We start from the raw sequence: 23,159 nt of genomic DNA, 5'->3' as shown, positions 1-23,159 counted from the left end.
CGCCCCGGAGAACTTGGCTGAAGTAGGTGAACTTGAAACCGAGAACCTTCGTAGGGGTTGGTGGGACTTCTCGCAAGGGCAGTTGTGTTATTATGCGCACGTGCCAGGGTCACCTCGCTAAGGGAGAGTTCAAGGTCGTTCAATCTCAAGGGATGCTACCTACCCCCTCGTCCTACGATAAATCCAACGCTCCGAACCTCGGAGCCCTCTTTCTGCGTTTCTCCTATACCAACCCTTAAAAAAAAAGAAGATACCCCTATACCAACCACGGGTAAATATTCACCCTTGCTCAAACCCAAATCCATTCCGTTCTGCTTAATTTACCTGATTCTACCCCTACGCAGTCGCTTGTATTGTGTCAAGACAGCCTCCGGGATATCAACGGTTACGCCGTACTAGCCGAATCTGCGTCCGTCCGAGCTTTTATCTCCGACAGGATTTCTATTCTAATTCCCTGCCGGAGGTAATTGCCAATTAAATCTCGAATTAGCTCGGGGGTCAAAGGTCATACCTGGATTCGACTCTTAACGCTCGAAATCGTTAACGTGTCGTTCTGCTATTGCAATTAATACTTGGAAACAAGTGGGATACCGGGAGTCACTGCCACTAACAATATACTGCATTCCTATACGAGGTACTTTGTATACAAAAGCCATGTGTGTAAAATGCAAGGCCGCGCAGAACAATGAGACACTAAATACCCCCGTTGCCACTTACGTGCGTCGTGTGCGTTCGCCGCGTGGCTCGTGTGGGTGAATTAAAGTTATACGTATACGCACTTGCTTTGCCGCCACGAGACATTCTTATAAATACGTATCACTTTTATACGTGTTTTTCTTTTTATTTACACGCTTTTGCATTGTCTCTCCGGTGCCGCGCGGTACTGCGTTACCTTGTGCCTGAGAAAGAAGACAAATATTTTTCATGCACTTGCCAGTACGCGGTGTTATTGTAGGAGTGTTTTAAAAAATATATATATTTTTTTTCTTTTCATTTACAGGTAAATTCAACGATAAAATTTTGCATTGACATACTTGTTTAATGCAACAGGGAATCACTTTACTGATCTTACGTGCGTTTATCGATTTCGAATTTCCCGGGCATTCGTCACAGTTATCCTTCGTCTATGTAAAACGTGGCGAGTCGGTTTCACACGTGAAATTCGAAAAAACGAAAATTCGCAGAAACATTATCACCGACCAGGAATTGTTGTACTTTGTCGAAAAATAAAATTCCGAAATATGCGTTATGGATACTGCGTATTAATGGTTTTCCCGAATACTTACACCAGTGACTAATTAGTGTATTAATAGATTTAGGCGAGCTTGTTATCAATTATAACTAGACGCGTGCGACGCTCTTGAGATATATTATTTTCCCGGATGCCAGAATTACCGGAAGCGTATCCTGCGAATTTTAAGCACACTCGTTCCTTCTGTCCTTTCGTCGTCATCTAAGAAGTCATCGGGTTTCGTACGGAATATAAATCTACATGTAAGTCCCCGTATTATATATATATATATATATATATATATATATATAATAATTGTAAATGATATTTTCAAGGTGCCCGAAATAGGAGGAAAAATATACTAGATATATTTTTTCTCGAGGGTTCCGTCCTTCCTGTGGACGGGACACTCGCCTGGATGATTCACCAGGTTCCAGGAATCCCTATAAGTTATTCGATAAGTCCCAGACAACCTCTGACGGCTTTGAAGCGCGTCAACAATTTGCCAATCCAGAACGAATAAACTCGGTACTGATTGGAAATTCCAGTGGTTCGGCTACACGTGTTAATATTATCTGGGTTTTTTTTTCTCCGTCATGACAGTCTCTAGAGATGCATCGAAAGCCAGAAAAAAGCTTCGCACTAAATTGCCGTGTGTATTGTGCACTAAAAACTTGTATGCGATGCCGCAAACGTAGGCTTTCACCATTTAGCCAGATACTTGGCAACGTAAATCAATTCCTGATCTCTGGCATTGTCGTTCCAATAATGAAAAGTACACGAGTGGCCAATGGTAGGTTGAATACGAGTCATTGTTTTCTTCGGTACAGGACGACGTGGACGTTCAAGGGGTATATTAATTTATTCGATGATAACTGCCGGTGACCTTGGCCTTGTGCGTCACGACGCTCGTGACTGACAGCGTTCGGATTATTCTCGATGACTCACGAGGAATCGTTACTTTATAGTCAGTCGAGTCTCTCGTCGTTAGATGACCGTACATGACTTTCCTCGTGATACGAATAAACCGGGTAAAGGATGGAATGGAAATTAGGAGTTAAAAAATGTACGTTTTTTGCGCGGAAAAAAAAAGAATTTGCAAAAATTTAGGAATATGAGAAATAATAATTATGGTTAATGAAAATTTTTTTTTTTCATAAAAATAATTTTTTCGTACAGTGTGCTCTTAATGGTATTGTCCGCCGGTTGGTTTATTCAATTTTCTTTTTCTATTTATATCGTGCATGTCTTTTGACTTGTCATTAACCTTCGCTGATCCGATGATATTCGCGGAACAAGTACGTGCTCGTAATTAGCGGAGTGTCGTGCGTGACCAAGTCGCCTATGTAACGCCGGTGCGTAAACGCGGCGAAGGCCGTACGGTAGAAATATTTATAAAATATGAAATGGTCACCTCGACACACATATACGCGAAACAAAGGGTCCGATACAGTTTGCGATTCGCGACGTTTAAATGTTACGATAATTACGCGAGGTCGCGATAACCTATGCGCACGGTATTGCCTATGAGATTTCTTTGTGACAGTGGACATTTAATCCTATGTATAAATGTACGTATGAGTAACGATCGGCCATCACGCGTGAATACGCGTGTACAATTGAAATTGTTTTTTGAAAAGATAACGAACGTCATAATACCACGAAACGAGAGAATACTGGAAGTATGATAAATAACAGTTGATAAGGATTTTAATAAATTTTCGACTATCCCATTTTTATGGGATTTCAGCGCATAGACTCTGTAAGCAATAACGTTTCCGTAGTGTAGTGGTTATCACGTGTGCTTCACACGCACAAGGTCCCCGGTTCGATCCCGGGCGGAAACAATTTTTTTTCTTCTATAAATCGATATTACACCAATAGCACTAATCAGTGATATACCAATCGAGTTTCCGTAGTGTAGTGGTTATCAATAAATTTTCGACTATCCCATTTTTATGGGATTTCAGCGCATAGACTCTGTAAGCAATAACGTTTCCGTAGTGTAGTGGTTATCACGTGTGCTTCACACGCACAAGGTCCCCGGTTCGATCCCGGGCGGAAACAATTTTTTTTCTTCTATAAATCGATATTACACCAATAGCACTAATCAGTGATATACCAATCGATATTATTGATTTCCCTGATACCGTCACAGACAATATTTATTCTCGGTCCATTTAATCCACAGCGTCATTTAAATTTCGATAATTAAAAATCTCACAATGCATGCCATAAATATACCCAGGCATATATGCACACGTACCGTATATCCATATCAAACTCCTTTATCTCTTAGCCTCTGCGAGCGGTGCGTGCGAGTGCGTTGCCCCACGCACGCACGAATAACAAAGCCAAGATAACGCATTTTTCAAAGCTCCTATCAGCCGCCGATTAGTTCCGTCATTAAGAAGCAAGCGATCATCCAGCCCTCCGCTAACGTCCCGAAGAACAGTCCCACGAGATTCCCCAGGACGAAGTAACGAGAACGAGCAAAAAGAGAAGGTTAACCAAGAAATTGAAAAACCCATGTAAATCCCAGTATCACTTGCCGCCAATAAAGCCTGTTATTCAAGGTTATCAAAAAGGGTTGCAAGGGCCAACGTAAGATATTTTTATTAGCCGTCTGCAGTCTGGACGCGCGTCAGGCCGTTAACCCCCGAGCGTCCGCCGGCTCGATCCACCCTCCCTTGCCATTCTTTTGTCGTGCGCGTTCATGCCTCCTTGCGATTGGTTGAAAATGACGTAGGGCATAAAGAAATGGCTAAGCAAACACAGTGCGTAATAGATATCGGCGCGAGGAAGTCTTAAAGATGGTCGAACGGTGGCAGTAATGGGATTTGGCATCTGAAGCAAGAATAGCAGGTGACGAGGAGATCAGAACGACGCGTGCAGTACATAAGCAACGTCCAGCATCAGTAACAGGAGCAATAGCGTCTCTCTAATCTTATTCCAGAAATAATATCAAAGCCAAGTGGCATTGTGCTCGTATCTCGGTATTACTGTATACACGTCTCCTCTCCCTCTTAAGCACGCCATCTCTTACCGTCTCGTCACCCTCTTAAAACCTTCTTTCCTCTCCTCCCGCTCCCCTCGCCCCTCCCCCCTTCTTCCCCTCCTCTTCTTCATCCTCGTCTTCTTCCTTTTCTTCTCCCGTGCATCTACGAGCAGTCGAGAGCAGACGATTGGTCGCGTGGGTGAACGTTTTACTTGCCGTTTCTGAAGTGGTGGTGGTGGTGGTGGTGGTGGTGGTGGGCTCCCAGGGAATCCGTGTGGACGACGTAGGTACGGAACGACGAACAGGGATGCACCGACCTTGGAGGGATTTTTGCGTCTACCGCTGGTACGTTCACCCCGCAGTCAGAAGCGTGGCGCTGGCTACTAGCGTGCCTTATCTACGTGTTACTTCGTTTCTCTTGGGTACCCCTCTTCTTGATCATCCTCCGCGTCTTCCTCTCTTGGCTTCCTTTATTTACTCTCTTCGTCCTCCCCTCTCCTCCTCCGCCTCCTCCCACCCTTCCTTTACATTGGTATTTTCACAGCCTCTCCTCGGACCCCCTCTACGTGTATACACATACAGCCATGCTAGCTGCTCCCTTGCTTCGGAGTCTGACAATCCTGACCGAGGCCAGGATCACGCTCTCATCCCCTGGATCTTGAAGACTCAGGGGCGCATGGCTTGGCTGTGCTGTTTCAGTATATTCGGGGGCTATCAAAAATAATATGATTGGTAGAAAAACAATTATTTACAAAATTTTGGAATTGTATGCCGTATCGAGGAAATTTTGTATTTTATTTTTTTATGGTTAAACATTTTTTTTTTATTTTTAACCTCACCTGCCCGTTTCGGGTGTCACTGGGTATGCGTCCCTGAAGACAATGCGGCCGACAGATTAGTATTCGCACAGACAAAATTGGTCGTGCCTAATAATGCGTGTTCGAGTGCTGCTGGACGAAGGAGTCTTCGAGATCGTGAACTCAAGGGCAGATATTTCCTGAGGTTACTCGGTGTAAAGGCGCTTTACAAATGGCTACTTGAAATGCGCTTATAGGGACTTTAGTCCCTGTGTCCATGGCTGATAGGTATATGTGTCTGTAATTGAGTACTGAATGTTTTCATGCGTATTTGCTAATCAGTCTGTAACATAGTGGTTGAAATATGCTTATATGTAAATTCTGTAGAAATAATAAATGTATACGTGTATGAGTATATTTTCATTAGATTCGCAATCAAGAGAGACACGCTCTCTGTACGAGTATTTCTAGGTGGACGCGTGTAAAGTATCCTTGTGGAAAATATTCTAAAATATAACAAGTACCCGTACACTGGTTTTCCATAGGCAATCAATATAGGAACACGCATTCGGTATAAAATATAGCTTATACGGAATTCATGGTAGAAGGTATTAATGGGCAGACACTGTATCTTTCCATAAGTAATAATCAAGAAGGCCGTGAACTCGTGTCCAATAAACGATATGCTTGTACTTGGATTTGCTATTAATATAACCGAGCAGCGGGTCGCTGTCGGCATTTTTGCCTTGATAAACATTCCAGCTTGACATCCGTCGTTATTTTCTCTTTTTTCTTTTCTTCTGTCGTTATCGACCTGCGAGCTTAACCCTAAGTTGGCCAAAAATTTTTATTATCATAATGAAAAAAAAAAAGAGAACCAACTCCCGTTAAGTTTTTCAGTATTAATCTACACATATTTAATTGTTGATTAATGAGAAATTTCTTACGCAACGTCTGCTTGATACAAAAATAATTATTATACATGAAAATAATTCGTATCTTCTCATGTGTAATATTCACGTGTGTTCGTTTATTATACTTGAACTGTAATACAGTCTCGGATCGTATTAAATTGAAACTTCAATGGCATTGAGAAGCCCGAGGTCAATGGTTGACCTCTTTGACTCGTAGACGCGTGTCTACTAATTAAATGTATTTAATGAAGATAAGGAACTAATTTAGATATCTTGAATTTCTATGTGAAATTATTCTTATCGAGGAAATTTGTTATTAGAATTTTTGTAGCTTTCAACCGATGTCTATTTTGAGGCCATTCAAAATTGACGAAATCTGGATGAGATGTATATCAATATGGTTCATTGGCTTCAGATCGGATTCTGGATTATCTAGTGCGAAGGTTACACTGGATGGAATATCATATTATTTCTAGCAGATGGAATAATAAAGACTCGCTGTGGGATATAGTGGTGAGATTTCACGACCTCGAAGGGCGCGGCTGAGTTCAGTTTCAGACTAGACTGAAGTTGCCCTTGTGTCTAACCGACCTTGAGACAGCTTGGTCTGCCCTACCCTGGCCTTCATCTCATCCTCGTGCCAGTCCACACATTGGCACATCCTTTTACCACAAAGAGCTAGGAAGACTTCTTTGATATGTGAAGATCCTGTTGGAATTTTCAAATGCATTTAGAATTCCATCGATAAGCAAATTGCTTGACCGCTGCGACACCTGGTGGCCCGACGGGAACTTCTCCGGCTAGCACAATATGCATTAGCATGGTGGACCTATTCGTCTTTCTGACTTCTATCGATTCGTCGTAGCGATTTACCCTATAATAGCGCTTAATGCTCTTATCAGATATTGTATAAGAAATCTCTATTCTTTTATTGACGCAAGATGTCTCTTTGTATCTCTTTTCTTTTGCTACGGTTGGAAACAGACAATTACTCGAGTAAACGTTGTTCAACGTACCATTTTTCTTGTTCTTGTTATTTGCAGTTGTTCAATTTCTTTTTTTTTGTCCGGTAGACAATTTAGAGAAAAAAGCTTTGTTTCCGCCCGGGATCGAACCGGGGACCTTGTGCGTGTGAAGCACACGTGATAACCACTACACTACGGAAACGTTAGTTGTTGAATTTTGTTTTTTATTAATAAAGTGACGGTCGATCAATCTTCTATGTTTCCGCCCGGGATCGAACCGGCGTACCATTTTTCTTGTTCTTGTTATTTGCAGTTGTTCAATTTCTTTTTTTTTGTCCGGTAGACAATTTAGAGAAAAAAGCTTTGTTTCCGCCCGGGATCGAACCGGGGACCTTGTGCGTGTGAAGCACACGTGATAACCACTACACTACGGAAACGTTAGTTGTTGAATTTTGTTTTTTATTAATAAAGTGACGGTCGATCAATCTTCTAAATTATATTTATCATAATTAACGGCAGTAAATTGTTAAAAATTTTGTCAATTGCCAGTGAAATGTTTTCGCGTGACGTATTGGCTTACGAAATATCATGATGGGAAGTGGCCCAAAGAAATGTCCTTTTTGCGGAATATCCGGGCGGATGTACTTTCTCGCGGTCTGTGGCCCATCGACGGAAGCCCTTGCGAAATTTTGCCATCCGTATCCTCCGCCTTCTTTCCTGCCGGTATCTCTCGGTTACATCGGACTACACAGCCCTTACGTAAATGACGTTATCTAAATACGTTCCCAGCAATCCTTACCCGCTTGCCAATCCAGGGACAGAGTATGGAGCCGGAAAATTTGCGGCTTGTAAGAAATTTACGTAACGCGAGAAGCGAGAGAAATGTGCCACGAGAGCGGCAGTACTTTCCCTCGTGATGTATAAACAGCCTATACAAACCTGGGTCTGTAGGAAAGACAAAGAAAGTCTCGGTAAAAGTAAACTGGATTACAAAAGAAGATTGTCTGGCGATACGCTGTAAAATTTGAAACGGTAATTTGTTTTTGTTTCCCTCGACAAAAATGAAGCTATAAAATTTTTCAATTGATATCAGGCGGAATTGCTTATAAAAAATTCTCATTTCAATTACAAACGTATAACTCAGCTTTTAAGCGCCCGATGAAATCTGCCTTCTGATTTAGAACACTTCTTTAGCTGTGTTTTTATCGTCGGCCGCACTTATACCCGTGGCGCTGCGTCACGTTCTCACGAAGTAAGAAACGGCTCGAGCTAAGGAAAGTCGCGATCCCAGTAAGTAGTTCATGCGCGAGAGGTTACAAAACTCTCGAGTCAGACGGAGTTGCATTGCGCGACCGAGTTGCAACGTCTCACCGTCTCTCGAAGCCGACGTGGGAAGTGAAAGAGAGGTAGTAGCTAAACTTTTACTTTTGCAATGGAGAAAGTGGAGGCTTACACTGCGATTTATACCGTCGATGCGATATACAAATAATTCGTGTCATTTTCGAAGCGGAGGATGATAAAAATCGAGAGCGTCGCCTTTGGAACAACGAAGATCAACGAAAAACCTGCTAGTTACGAGAAACGATAAATAATCGAAAAATAAAAATCGATAACCATAATCGATCAAAATATTAGATGAATTTCACGTAGGATATCAATGGCATATAATGTCAAAGTAAAATTTTTTTTTTCAACAGAGACATTACGTACTCGTTTCTCGATCGAGTCGATTTTATTGACGTATGTATTATGTCGTATATGCATTGACTTTTCCCCCTTACGTATTTCTATACGTAAATCTTGAAAGCCGACAGGTTTTGGTAATCGCAGGAAAAACATGCAATTCTCCGGCGTTCGTTTCATTTCCTGGTTAGAGCAATGATCCCGCGGGTCATTAGCCGTGGGGTTTACTATTACGTTTATACTTGAGTTCGCGGTGAACAAATTAGCCCATAGCACACGTTCGCCCGAGTAATTGCAATTGAGCACTAGAAAATTAAGACCGTAAACGAACACGAAGAAATCGTCATCAAAGGAGTTCATAAAATTTTCCGTATTAAATAAGAATGAATTATAAAAACTTTTTTTTTTATGACGTCGATGACTCACGAATTTTGCCATAAAAATGAAAAGCGAACGAAGAAAAAGATTGGCACGACCCAATTATTCGGCACAGCGCAATGGAAAGTAGAACGAATAGAACTTTCGGTTTCACTATCTTTCACTCGGTAACCTCCATTCCGTTCACCGGTTTACTTCGCCATAGAGCATACAGGGATAACTTGGTCGGGACTCGGAGTGACTGGCTACTTTCGATATAGAATGAGGAAAGATTTTCGAGGCGGGATCCGAGGTGCGCCTATAATCTACGTGCATTTAGAAACTAGATTTAAAATTGAAATCCCGATTAGTTAATTTTAATGCCGTAGAATCCGACAAAGTAATAACTGGATTTATTATCTGATTTTACAGAGAGTCACTTGCCGCCGACGGACTCGAAGCCTCGCGAGGGGACTCTGCCTCTACGATCTAGTTGATCGAATCGAGGCGTGGGTGACCCGGTGACCTCACCGGCAAAGAGAGAGTACCAGAGTGGCAGCCGGTGAAACTCCTGGGAGCCAACCTCATCTTCATCCTAGGAAGAGAATGGATCGCTCCTCTGCTTAGGTCCATTTCTATTAAGTATTTCGAGGGCAACTAGAGAGTCTCGACCTATGGAATTTCCAAGCACGACTCGTCGTTATCGTCATTCGATTTCCTTTGCCGACCTCGATCAGCGGGAATCGGTTAAACGAAACCAGTAAACGTGAAAGAGGCTCTGTATGTACGTGGGAACAAAAAATAAAGTCGTGACGTGTATTCATGAAAATTTCAAAAAAATATAATTATAAATTAATTTTATTTTATATATATATATATATGTATATGGATGTAAAAGGAATGATTCGACACGACACCAAATCATTCTTATCATTAGAATTTTTATATCAAGAGCCAAATCTTTCCAAGACGCGTGATAAAGATTCGACCTGGTCTCATGCAAAATTGATAACAACTGTAATACATACACCGTAAGCTCGTATGCGTTTATAAGACTGGTTACAGCCTTGAAGATTCTCGACGCGTGATAATTCATCGAATCAGACTCACGCGTCGCCGATTAACCTGGAATTAACGAAGACGTCTCAGGTGCGTTTTAATTTAAATTTTTCGATAACATTGCTCTCGATAGTAACGGGTACCGAATTCATCGACGCAGATCATAAAGGTGCATAAAAACGCCAGTACAAATTTTCCATTTGATCTCTGTGCCTGGAAACTGTTACGTTCGTTTCGGCATGCTAGCTAAATCAATTTATATAAGTACACTCAAAGCAGTTAAGCCTAATCGTTTATAACCCATTAGCTAGATATAATTTTTTAAACGCACGATTACCCTGAATCACATAAAAATCCATTCCGATTGAAATAATACGTCAGTTTCGATCATATCTATGTATACCAGTCAAAGTTAGCACTTATATACAGTTATACACACACCACAGGGCTAATTGATTTTTATTAAGTCTCTTCGTAGGTGTCTGTGCACGTAATAGGCCAAGGGTCAAAAGACTGTAATAGTAAATGCAAGAAAAGAATTTCCAAGAGATTTCTTCTATAGTTTAACCATAGAGACGGTTTCGAAAGACGGTTGGATCGAATTGCGACATCCCGCTAGGAACGACAAGCCCGAAAAACCTGAAGTGCATTCTCATAGTACCAGCAGCGCCGCCACCCGTGCCTAGGCTGAACGAGAGAGTCGGAACTAGCAGTCGCAACCTACATATTCTTTCGGCGCTTGCATAACCTACAAGCACGAGGGCAACGGACTCACGGAAGCCAACCGTTGAACTGAGTGAACCAATCGAGCCAACGAAACGAACAGCGTCTAATCGGTCGAACTGCCGTGCATAGAGGAACTTGTGAAAGCGTGAGAGCACGTGTCGCCCCCTGTGCGACGCTTTGTATTGACTTCAAAGATTTCACGGTAACACGTGTCGAGTTCATTTTGTCTTCCTCTGTCAAAATTCATGGGGCACGTGCTGCGTATAACCTATGTTTACGAATTACGCGTAAATTTCGTTCCTATGCGTCGAGACCTACGAGAGAATATCTGTGAAGAAGAATTGAGGTTATGGACTCGCCGGGATAAGAATAGATAGTCAATGAGACTTGAACGTTTTTATAGGGAATATTTATAAGAGTTTTTGGTTAATTGTAAATTTTCAACGATTTTTAGTCACGGTTTATAAAGTGCAGTGTTCGTTAGAAAATAATTAAATCGTATGTCGAATAGCGGAGCGGAAACGGTCGAGCGTAACTATACGTCATTGGACCCATATTTGAGTGGTACGAAAGAGCGGGAATATTTGAACTCGTTTGGGAATTATTTATCGATCGATACCAGTTGCTGACACTTTTGTATCCGAATGGGGATACGTTCTTATTTCGAACGAGAATAACCACTCTCACTGTCCAGCCTTGAGTGTACGACCCGCTTACCGGAGAAAGTAAAGAAATTACTTCTGCCATACGGCTTTCGTTATGCTTCGGGTGTCGACTTTCCATCTCTTCGATATCAGTAAAGGAGAGTAACGATTCCGAGAAAACTGGAACGAATGTACGACAATGAGTCAGGGAAATACTGGTCCAGACAAATTGATGCTGCGTATAGCTATATACATCGGAGAAACGTGTAGATGAAATTTGGCTTGATTCCTAATTCTTGAATTATATTAAATCTACGTTCATTCTCTTGGTACAGTAAATTTTGATGAAAAAAAAAAAACTGTCTTCTACGCGAATCGAGGTGGACTTCTGGTAATGGTCCAATTTCACGGATCACAATATTCGAGTTCAACGGCACCATTCTCTAGTGACGCGTATAGGAAAAAGAAGCAAGAGCGAATTCGTCCCTGTAGAAAAATCCGCCCACGCCGTACTTTTTTGAAATTCATGCTGCCTGCGTCTTCGCAAACAGGACAATCAAGTTAGTGAGTTTACAGTGCTTGAATTTCGCGGGACACGTTCCCGTCTACAGTATATGTTAACTCATGTCCAGTTCTAATGTCTGGTTTACGGTTGTGTATTTTAAAAATTTTTTTTTAATATTTTTTTTCAGTCCTGGTGTCACTATAAAAATACGCAGAAAAAAAGAAACCAACTCCGGATCGCTGCCGCAGATATGAGTCGGCTGGTAGCAGTCGAATGCAGGAACGGTGGCTGCAGCTGTGAACGGAACAAGAGAGGCGAAAACAAGAAAACAAGAAAGCAAACAGCTCGAACAATGAATTCCAAGTTTATCCTCGTATTATTACCAGCTCGAACGGAGAGACGAAAAGTTTTTTGAAGGGCAGGCGTAGGCGGCTCAACGGTTCGGTTCTTTGGCGTATACGTAGCATATCCATAGACACGTGTGTGTACTGTCTTTCGTGTTTGGCTGCTCGTGGCGCTATGTAAAAATGTCAATGGCATCTAAAAATACAAAAGCCACGAGTTTCCAGTCGCTGGAATCGGGCAACGGGAAATTAACATGTATCGACTATAAATTTACATAAAGAGTACACAAGTGATAAGATGAACTCAGACCATTGTTATTGTACGGAGCAGCATTGCCAGAGAGTCTCTATGAAACTCAATCGAGATCTCTTCATTGATAATAAATTTGCGATAAGCGATATTTTCAATCAATCAATAATTAGTTTCAATTTATTATAGATATTCAATTCCGTCAGATTCTGTTGGCTCATTGCGATTGCCTTTATCGGTATTGATATAGAGTCGACGAAAAAGGAAATTGTAAAGGTACGCAAGTGAGCGAACACGTGGTGCGGGTCGATCTAATTTGCACTATATGTAATCGATAAGCTATCGCAACTTCCTCGAATCTATGCGAATGCCCCTCGAGGCTGAAACCACGGCGTAGCTTACGTCACAAGATTTAATACCAATTAGGCACACGATAACGTATTTTCAGTATTTTCAGTGGACTAATATTTATTAATATAACTCGACAAGTATTTAATTTTAAATTCTACCATGTACTTTTCTCTTGTTTCATTCATGTCGAAGTCCCCTTGTATCCTTTTCAAATGAAATTTCAGTGCTTCGTATAAGTTTTGTGGAAAAAGTTTTCATACACTGAGTATATAAAAAATGTAACGATAACTCAATGTCCCTTTTTTTAGCTTTTACCTTGATTTCATAATTTAAACGAACTCGATTGATCTTTGCACAATCACCGGCTTGGATCGAGATATCATCGGGTCACGTGATACGGATTAAATGTGAAAGGGTCCAAAAAATATCTCATACAAAAATCCTTCACCCAAGACACCTCCCACGCGCACTCTCATATACTGCGCGTTTTGAGAGACTCGCGGTAGTAAAAAAAAATATCGACTGTGACAATCTAATCCTTCATTCTTTTTTTTTTGGGCTTTTCCCACTGCCTGTCCTTGACTTTGTCAACCTAATTTTAGTATTTCTATTTCCGAGGCGCGTTTCATTCTTTTCTTAAAATTCACTATGTCGCCTTCGTACCGCCTTCGCGCGAAAATATTGAAAATTTTTATAAGACTAAAAATCTTTGATGCCGTTTAATAATTTTTTTTTTTTTTTTTCGATTTACATGGCCAAATAAAGCAAATCGCTTGGTTAACCTTGTGCCAATAGCAAGACCGATCTTTTAAAATTCATTGAAATTACTTAATCCTTAGCAGATTATATCATATACATATTTATACACTTGTGATAACTGACTGCGTGCCGATTATCTTTTAGTTACGATCTATCGATCGTAATAAATGGGAAGATAATGAAAATTCGCAAAGTAATCGATCCCGTGATCACGAGTGTATCGAGGTACTGTAGCAAAATTACGTAACATTAAATCGAATGAATATTAAGGTTTTATCGATAATAATAAAGCAATGACGATCAGCCTAAAGAAGAGATGGTTATAAATCGATTAAAAAATGTTTTAATATTTATTATAACGATAAAAATACTAACCCACGCTACGTATCTGTATAGTTTAGCAATTAGTTACGAATGAGTCTACAGTATTATGTATATTAAAATATATCCTGTACGTGATACGCGTAAAGGCTTTATCGACGAGCACGTGGCAGAGCAACCAGGCAAAGGTATACGAAGAGCAAAGGACGGAGTACAGGCTCGGAGATTTCCTCGCACGAGTCCATAATCCAGAAGCGTTGCTAGAGTAACTGATGGATGTGGAGATGGTCTGGTGGTGGTGGTCGTGGGTCTGATACTATACTGCGGACGTATGGTGGAAGTGCGACGGGGACGTCGAATTACGTAACGCGACGTCAGGTGATCCCGAATATCCCGACAAGGTCGCCCGCCGAAAAATAAGCGACCACCAATTATATATAGACCGACGAACCCAACATCCAACGGGCCAGCACACCAGCGAAGCCATCCTCGTGTCTCGGATCGAGCCGCGTGTATCGGAACACGAAACGGCCCACAAGGTCGATCGGATCGTCGATCTTCGCAAGGACACGAGGAAGGCACTCGGGATACTGGAAACGTCAATTTAGCAATTTGGCGAGAGGGAGAAAGATACGGAAGAGAGGCAACGTAGGACAGATGAAAAATTATGGAAAAACTGTGTGAAATTATTTTGCAAATTTTTTTTAAAGAAAAAATTAATTTTTATTTACACGAACGGGATATCCCGTGGCTAAGACTGACTTTTATATTGAAAACAAAGGATTCTGGGTACTAGCGCTTTGTTTACTCTTACTTTTTTTTTGGTCTCGTTCCGGGAAAATAACGTGACGTTTTGTAATAGACTTTGACGTAACGATGGTATACATGTGGAGATTTGCGTCACGCGATCGTTTCCTTTCGGTTCACGTGTGATGGCCACAAGTATATGATTGACCGATGAGCAGATATGTAGGCTTTCAAGGAGAATTTGTACACGTGTTAAAATTGTCCGTAGGTGTTCGTACGTTCGTTGTAACGAAACAATTAATATTCTGTTGTTCCGTAGCTTTAGGGTTGGTCTAATCTCACGTCACTTTTGCGATCGTCCATCATCGCTCCCTGTTTCTGGCTCGAGCTGGTATTGACTCATCAGCATGAAAGAAAAAATGATACAGGTCTTTCCAAGGTAACCGAATACTTCGATGTTGAGAAATAAAAAAATTTTTTTACCAAATGAGTAAATACGTTATTGTTCATAGTTTTTTTTAACAATAACATCCATTTCGTACTACCTGCTCCATCCCGAACAACAACCACCTACCGAATCTTCTTTGTACGACAGGAACAAAAAGCAGTGGTAAAAAAAAGAGACAAGGAGGCAGAACATCAATCCTGAATAAAGTTCCGTCATCCCAGCTGTATAATCGGAAATACGAGTCCACCTTTCCAGCCCGACGAGTCGTCCGTCGTCCTTGATTCACGGAGACAACACCGACGTCGCTGTAGTCGCCGTCAGTCGACGTCTACGCAAAGGATTGCATAATGTTACTCGAGCCAGCTTGTTTTGTCCGGTGAGATTTCTGCGCAGCGCTTCTTAACAAAACTGTAGCTGTCTTCACGGAATACCTTTCAGTCGGCCGAAGCGTGCAGATACAATGGACTTTTGTCTAGGTTCACGTAATACCATTCTAATCCCTTATTATTGCATACCTTGTCCATTCTCACAATAACCTCCGATATCCATAAACGTAACGTACGTATAGTTTCGTTCCGACAGTGCCACCCGGTAGAAGTTTACGAGTGGCAAAGTGGCAAATTAATTTATGTGACCGTGCTTGCCGTAGGAAGGTTCCACGGCGGATCGGCGGCTGACGACTGCTGCCACGTCGTACAAGGACAAGGCCGCCTGGTCACGGGCGAACACCGGACAGACGTCGTATTGACTACTGGGCACGTTTTCTTCGATTCTCCTTCGCCATCCGGACGTTTGACCCCCGGAGTGACACCCGAGGATTATGCTTATGGAGAAATCCGTTGGAATTTGATGAATTTTAATTCAGTGACAAAAGACAAATTTTAGATCCTGCAGACTCGTTTACGATACGTATCGATTTCAATATTCAATCAGTTATCAATCGATAAGAGAATTACAAAACAAGATCTATTGTGGCAGGGCGATGTAGATTTTATAAATTTATTTATTCTTATTGAATTTGATTAGAGTAGTATATATGTACACATTGATATAACGTAGAGGTCGTCTTTAGTCACCATGACGTCCCATCGCATTTCGCTCACCATGGTAACCACTCTAACACGATGACGTCAATCGGTTCTGGGGTTCCTCCGTGTTTTATATCGTGACGTATATTATACATATTATTCTACATTACTTATTCCTAAGTCCGACAAATGTCTACCGTATAGATATTGTTTGTTCAACCATTATGTTTACTCGTACAATCGTTACCTCTCAGTCCCTCTCGTTCCTTCTCCGAAGCTACATCATTAAAACCCGTACTTATTATTCGCCGGCATCGAGAAACGTCGTGCGACCGCTAATCGCGCTTGGCGGAGGCTGACGCGACCGCGACCGAACGCCTCGTCCGATAGCGAGAGATTATTTTCAAGGACAAGGTCACGTGAGAATACACTTGAATCATAACGAGATCTCCGTCGCACGTTAAAGAATTCACATTCATGTTCGACCGGCACATAGTCGCCCATAAATTTTATACACAAGAATATACCTGGACAGCGACGAAATATCAATTTGAAAATAATTTCGTAGAAAATTGTGAAAATGAAAAATCGTAATTTGAAAAAAAAAAATTATATTTATAAAAAAAATCAATTAATGGCCTCTATTTCTCTCTCTCTCTCTCTCTCTCTATATATATATATATATATATATATATATATATATATATATTTGTTTTTTATCAGGTCTGACCTATGACCCACTGTACTACACAGTATTCGGTACCTAAACTAGCCGGATATTACGACACGTACTCCGCTTGGACACGTCAAGGTCTCCCCGAATATCCAGGCTTAACTGGTACCAATTATCCCATGTCCTATACACGTGGTTGATCCCATACGACCGTGAGCCCTAATTCTGAAAATTGATGCGAATGTCACGTGTGCATGTCTAGGGCGGATATAGGCAAATACAGCAAAACTAATAACCTGAAATACGTTAACAGTCCAACCTGCGATATATAATCGGAGGTAGCCCAGACTAGGAGTGTCTGGGGAGAAATAATTTTCATAAAAAAAATCAGCAGACCTCGTAGGTTCTTCAAAGTAACGTATAAAAATAATCGTACGTTCGAGGAACGTGATTCGCGATCGCGCTTAAATATTTAGTAAAATATTAAAATATCCCAGCATATTGTTTTTCGACTCTTCACCTGTTTCGCACGGCAGAGCGACGATACGTGGCGACTGAAAATACTCATGGAAACTACGCAACAGGCATGCGTTATTTATTCAGGGACCTATCACGGGAGTATATACTGTAATCGTATATGAACAATATATATATATATATATATATATTGTACGTCCTTGCATACGATTTCCGACGATCGGGCTATTAATATGATAAGTATATACTGTAATCGTATATGAACAATTCGCACGGCAGAGCGACGATACGTGGCGACTGAAAATACTCATGGAAACTACGCAACAGGCATGCGTTATTTATTCAGGGACCTATCACGGGAGTATATACTGTAATCGTATATGAACAATATATATATATATATATATATATTGTACGTCCTTGCATACGATTTCCGACGATCGGGCTATTAATATGATACGTTAACTGGTTCGCGCTACACGAAGTCATTGTCTACCGATGAAAATCGCCTTGTTGCTCTCCGTCCGCCGCGCACGCGCCGAAGCTTCGAGGCAGCCAAGGACGACGATAGCGGCTTCCCAGAACAGTGAACATCCAGATAATGCCAGCGGACTTGGAGATGACGAAATCGTCATGGATTTCCGAAATTCCCCAGCAAAAATCGTGAACGGATAACGTGGCGATCGAAAGTGATAAGAATTAAAAAATCTATCGATATACCATATTGCACTGTACCCGTGAACGTACGAAATACCAAAACCAAAATCCTTATCGCTATAATATCTTCGATCATAATTCCGCTCACGATCTCCGAATCGTTTTGGCATTTGGCGATTACGCAATTTCTACGAAGACCTTGTGGCCGTAATGCGAAATTGGCATCCTCGACGGTCCTAAGCTTTTCGACGTTGCGCGATTTATTGAAAATCACGATATAATAATATATCGCGAAAAATCGTTATCGCGCTCGACGATCTGAGGTTTTATTATAAAATTTGATTTTTTCATTGATCCCTACCGCGATCATTGATACCCGCCTTATCACGGGCAATGGATTAATTAATTTAATAACGGATGACCGAGTTTACACGTGGGGTCATCACTTAACGAATTGGCCTTGAACCTTGAGAACGTTCGTACAGGAGCTTCACACACGTAGGGGCTTCGCGTGTTCCTTGAGATCAGATTAGATTCGTTCGAACGCTAGACTGCTGGGTGGGGGGGTTATATCTCAAGCAGTCAATCGATCTTTCATATCCTTCGGGATATTACGGCCACGATGAAAATCAAGTGTCAAGAAGATTATTTCATTTTAAGAACCAACCGGACGACCATTACGGATATTCCTGTTCTCATTGTTAAGAAGCGATATCGTTCGGTGTCGCTCAGATTCGATCCAATATGCCGTGACCGGAATGTAATACGATGCCAGGAACGTAGCTGGGGCTCAATTTAGTTTGATAATTGTAATACCGAGCCGGTGTTTGATAACGCGTGTAATATCGCGTGTCCCTACACATCCGTTGTTTTGCGAAAGCGACAATGAGAACCGGCAGATCGGTGTCTGTGGACGGTCACTTAATCGAGCACGGGTCGTCGACACGAAGTCGGGCTTGGATTACCTTTTGGTTATATAAAAATTAAATCATTGTGCGTATATATATAATAAATTGTTAAAAAGTCATATATGTAATTTGCCTGTGTACGAATGTAAGAAAATTTAATTTTTTTTCAGGAATACCTATCGGTAGTGAAAATTTGTCAGGTTCAGTTAGATAATTTAGTAATGGTATATATGATGAATTAGTGAAATATTAAATATTTCCTGTTAGACCGATGAACCTGTGATTTTATTGAATTCACTTGATATTTGAGGTTCTCGGTGAGAATACGTGAAGGTACCGAAGGGCCCGAGTGTCAACGTCCTGTTCACTATTCAAGCCAAGTACACGGTAAGGATAAAGACTGGCGAAGGCGTCGGCGACGAGGAGAATCCAGCACAGGGGTCGTTGCCATTAAGCTTCAGGATTTCTTTGCTTATATAGGTATATATGCATTATACGTTCCACATCGTTTCTAAATTCCGTTTCTTTTCTCTTTGGCTTTTAAGTCATCTTCTAATACAGTCTCGACTTGGCTGTACCCGAAACGGTACCGTAAGCACTGCTGAACTATTCTAATGCTACCAATTAACTCAACCGTCAACGCAACCAGTCGAACTGTAAATTCAGTTTAGAGAATAAGTCATATGTACCGCGAGCGGTATCTGTGACATATATTTGTAGGATAATAATTATTTTTTGGAATTTTTTGAAAAATTTTCATTTTACACGGATAAATATTACCGAGGATACCTGATGCCAGTGTTATATGAATTCACATGCGGAAGTTAAAATTGGTTATGATTATTAGATTGGTATGGCTACACGTGTGTGAAATGGCGTAGGACACTTTATGGTGACAGACGTCTACACCCACGTTACGCGTAGTGAAACGTAATTGCATCTCATTGACGAGTCACTGAATGAGGAACAGGTTTTTCTTGCTCGCCAGATTAGATAATGGACTGTCGTATACATCATTGGACATTAATCGAAAAGTCGGCTCGATATAAATAGCAATGAACGAGAAGCATTTTGTGTCGATGATCGAGTCCGAGCGGATAATGAAAATTCAATGAATCCAGATTATGTTTATTTGATAGAGTCGATACAAATTTTCTTGGTTAATTTTCTCCTTGTAATTTCGGGATCAATGAGCATCCGTTCGAGAATAACCACGAGGAGACGCGGACGCGTCTTAGCCGTCGGCTAAATTTGTGTCGCCTAAACGCTCGTTCGGATGTAATGAGATACAAATAGAACCTCGCGATTGCGGGACGCAAACGGTCCTGTAGCGAACGGGGTGACTGGCCCCGTATTAGGTCACATTTGCGTCCACTCTGGGTCGAGCAGTGCACTGTGATAAGGCTGAAAAAATTTTTGTGAAATTTTTTTTTTGGGAAATCACGACAATAAAGAAATTGAAAAATGAAAATTTTTTTCTTAAAAATTTTTTCTACACAGATTTATAAATTTCAAAATTTCTATTACCCATGATAAATTTGTATCGTGCCCTAGAAGGCTACGGCCCTGAACCGAAGTACACTTACGCTCTCGATCACTCCCGTCGTCAGCCGAACAATTTATCTATAACAACGGACTGCCACTTTTATTCTCACTGGCGTTCCCGTGTATAAACCTGCGTACCCATAATGCTTTGCAGTTCCGTGCCATTTGTCTGGTGAACCGTAACGTTCGTAACGAGACTCTAAACATCCACGTAGGACGGTTGTCGTACGTATATAATGTTTTTTTTTTCTGGACTAATGAGAAAGTGATAATCTATTGTGCAAAAGGGAAAACGATATGATTCGATGTTGCTGATGCTATCGGAAACAAAGTTGAGGGGGGGAAGTCCTTCTCGGTTTATCTCCTTGATGCGGAGGCGAGAATGCGGTGACCCTTTTTGTAGGCGAGTACCGAGTGCTAGAGTGACGGAGCAACACACTTGATACTAGAGGGATCGAGGGGAGGCGAAGGAGGGGAGACGACGGTATTCAATGAGAGGAGCCAGTGGGTTTGAGAGAGAGAATGGGCGAGCGAGGGGGAGAGTGAGAAAACCCACGGGGGCAACGACCGCTTCTTTGCGGATCGGAGCAGAGAACTCTGGGACATACGTGCTTGCGCTACATAAAGTGCATTTCTGTTTCATGCGATGATTCGGGTAGCGGTTGATTTTTTTTTTCAAACATTTTTTTTATTCGAAATAATTGATACTTTGTACAAATATTGATTTCGGGAATTTTTTGAAAATTAACAAAATTTCGGGCTCCATCACGCTCGCTCTTCTTCTGGCTTGAAACTAGTTAATGAATATATATATATATATATATGAGAATAGCACAGTGGCCTAGCCCGAAAGCATAGCGGGTCGCTGTAATATCGACGAAGCCAAGACGGTCAACGACCGACACGGTTTCGCCGGGCGATTCAGCTTACTCGTGAAGTTGAGCGTAAAAATGTTCGGCATCGGTCATCGATGACCAAAATACCAGATAACGGTCGTCGACCTGGGGTCAGTACTGCGATTTCTTAAAGTATCACGATTCCGTTTTTCCAAAAAATCTCACTCGTCCGGACTTAGTCACTATTTGCAGAAGTACCTGTGACTTGGATACTGTTACTTCGTTGTTGGCGAATCACCGATAATCACCAGAACTAATACGGTGCTGATGTGTAATTGGAAATTTAAAAAAATATAGCATACCCCATTCAATGGACGCTACTGTTGATAGATTTTGACGGATGAAAAAAAAGATTCACACAGGATCTGAAAATTGACCGTTACCCAGGCAATGGACAAGTGAAAATGAGTGGGTACGTAGAGCCCAACCTTATAAAGGTCAATGACTCCCTTGGACTCGTCTAGGTAATTACATAGTCAAAAAAGTGCCGTACACTTTCGGTGCAGGAAGTGACGTTACCGACTGGGTCACACGAGGTCTTGGACCTGATTTAAAAGAAAAGCTCGTTTATTTAACCCGTATATATACATCTACAATACGCTACTGGGATTACACAGACACGGTAGGAGCCCGTAGTACCTAACCCAAGCAAATAGAGCCTTCTACCGTTTGGTCATGCGATACCAAAAATTCATGAGGGTCAATGACCCGCGACCGGACGGATGTTCAATCTTCGAAATCGTTAAACTGGCTCGCCCGTGCCTCTCGATTTGCTCGCTAACCAGTTCTCGGACAACAATGAGCCAAAGACGACTGCCGCGTAACGCCATGGGATCCTCGTCAAGTACTCTCCTTTGTACCATTAAATGATCGTGACCAATACCGGTTTCATAGGTATCGGACTATTTCTATAATGCAAACGAGCCGACCAGCCGGAAAGGGGACCGTTAGTTTACCTTTTTCGAAAAATTCACAGAAACACGATACTCACGGTACATCCGCATTAAACTGCGTTTGTCCCTGGCATTAGGACCGTTTCTTTTTATAAAATTACCCATATACTATATATATATACACAAACACAGGCTGATGTATCTAAAAATAATATTATACACTATACGTAATACGTATCTTAGACATGTGTTCCCGATTACGTAGCCGAGCGAGAATCCACGTACCCACGATATTTCGTAAGGATTGGGCCACGATGTTTTTCCGTGAATAATGTGAATTTAGCTAGCCATGACCTTGCGCTCTTGACACCGTCGGTTATTGATAGGACCTCGGTGGCGCTGCTGACGCAGGAAGCATAACAGCGTGTGTGCGAACCTTGAACCGCTCCTACGAAGCCCACACGTCGAATGAACGGCCAATCAGGAGAGGGCGAAACGAGCATACCGGCCTAATGGCGCTCTCGTTACATCATCATCAGTCAAGGTCAAAAATAGGAAGAAGATTTAACTGACTAGAAATTCCTTCGGTCCTTCGCTCAGTCACTTCGTCGATGGATCGTTAAATTATTTTGGCAAATTTTTTTCATGACTCCTTATCAGGGTTGTCCTTGAAAAAAAAAAAATTGATAGGCACATGTATATAACGTATCACTCATACTCCGATCTCCTGCTCTTGAACTCCGCCTTGGTCGTTTAACGATAATCGAAATAAACTGGCGACTCCTTCTCCCCTATAAAACCACGGAGGTCGCAAGCTGTAATCGATTAATCGATTATTTGTATTTATTATATATCAAACGTACCGATATGACCTAAGTATTTTTACGAGCCAATGTTACAGGTTGGGATCGATATGCTAGATTGGTACCGATTGATCGTCAGATTTAATCTAATTTCTCGAAAAAAAAAAAAAAAAAAAAAAA

General features: G+C 41.5%; 1 protein-coding gene, 1 long non-coding RNA gene and 4 other non-coding genes across 9 annotated transcripts in view; 3 read left to right on the top strand and 3 right to left on the bottom strand.

The window, feature by feature from the left end:
• LOC107272459 overlaps positions 1-11,702 on the top strand; it is a 33,924-nt gene extending 22,222 nt beyond the window's left edge. For 2 of the 4 annotated variants that reach the window (XR_003061227.1, XM_015749631.2), the window contains one exon: positions 9,378-11,702. Coding sequence is in view for 1 of the 4 variants with exons in the window: in XM_015749631.2 (XP_015605117.1) it covers positions 9,378-9,470 (93 nt within the window). In the remaining 3 variants the exon portion in view is untranslated. Of the gene's footprint in view, positions 1-3,746; positions 4,575-8,213; positions 8,312-9,377 lie in introns of those variants that run through there. The other 2 variants (XR_001538947.2, XR_001538948.2) reach the window with 2 other exon arrangements.
• Positions 1-23,159, bottom strand: part of LOC107272467 — a 54,904-nt gene that overhangs the window by 25,876 nt on the left and 5,869 nt on the right. The gene's annotated exons all lie outside the window — the stretch shown is intronic.
• On the top strand, positions 3,006-3,078 carry Trnav-cac. Its single transcript has one exon. It is a non-coding gene; the product is annotated as a tRNA-Val (tRNA).
• Positions 3,226-3,298, top strand: Trnav-cac. Its single transcript has one exon. It is a non-coding gene; the product is annotated as a tRNA-Val (tRNA).
• Trnav-cac lies at positions 7,035-7,107 on the bottom strand. Its single transcript has one exon. It is a non-coding gene; the product is annotated as a tRNA-Val (tRNA).
• Trnav-cac lies at positions 7,270-7,342 on the bottom strand. The gene has a single exon. It is a non-coding gene; the product is annotated as a tRNA-Val (tRNA).

This window comes from Cephus cinctus, unplaced genomic scaffold, assembly GCF_000341935.2.
Source record: "Cephus cinctus unplaced genomic scaffold, Ccin1 Ccin1_scaffold1184, whole genome shotgun sequence".
NCBI lineage: Eukaryota > Metazoa > Arthropoda > Insecta > Hymenoptera > Cephidae > Cephus > Cephus cinctus.
This window is presented reverse-complemented; position numbering and strand designations above follow the sequence as displayed.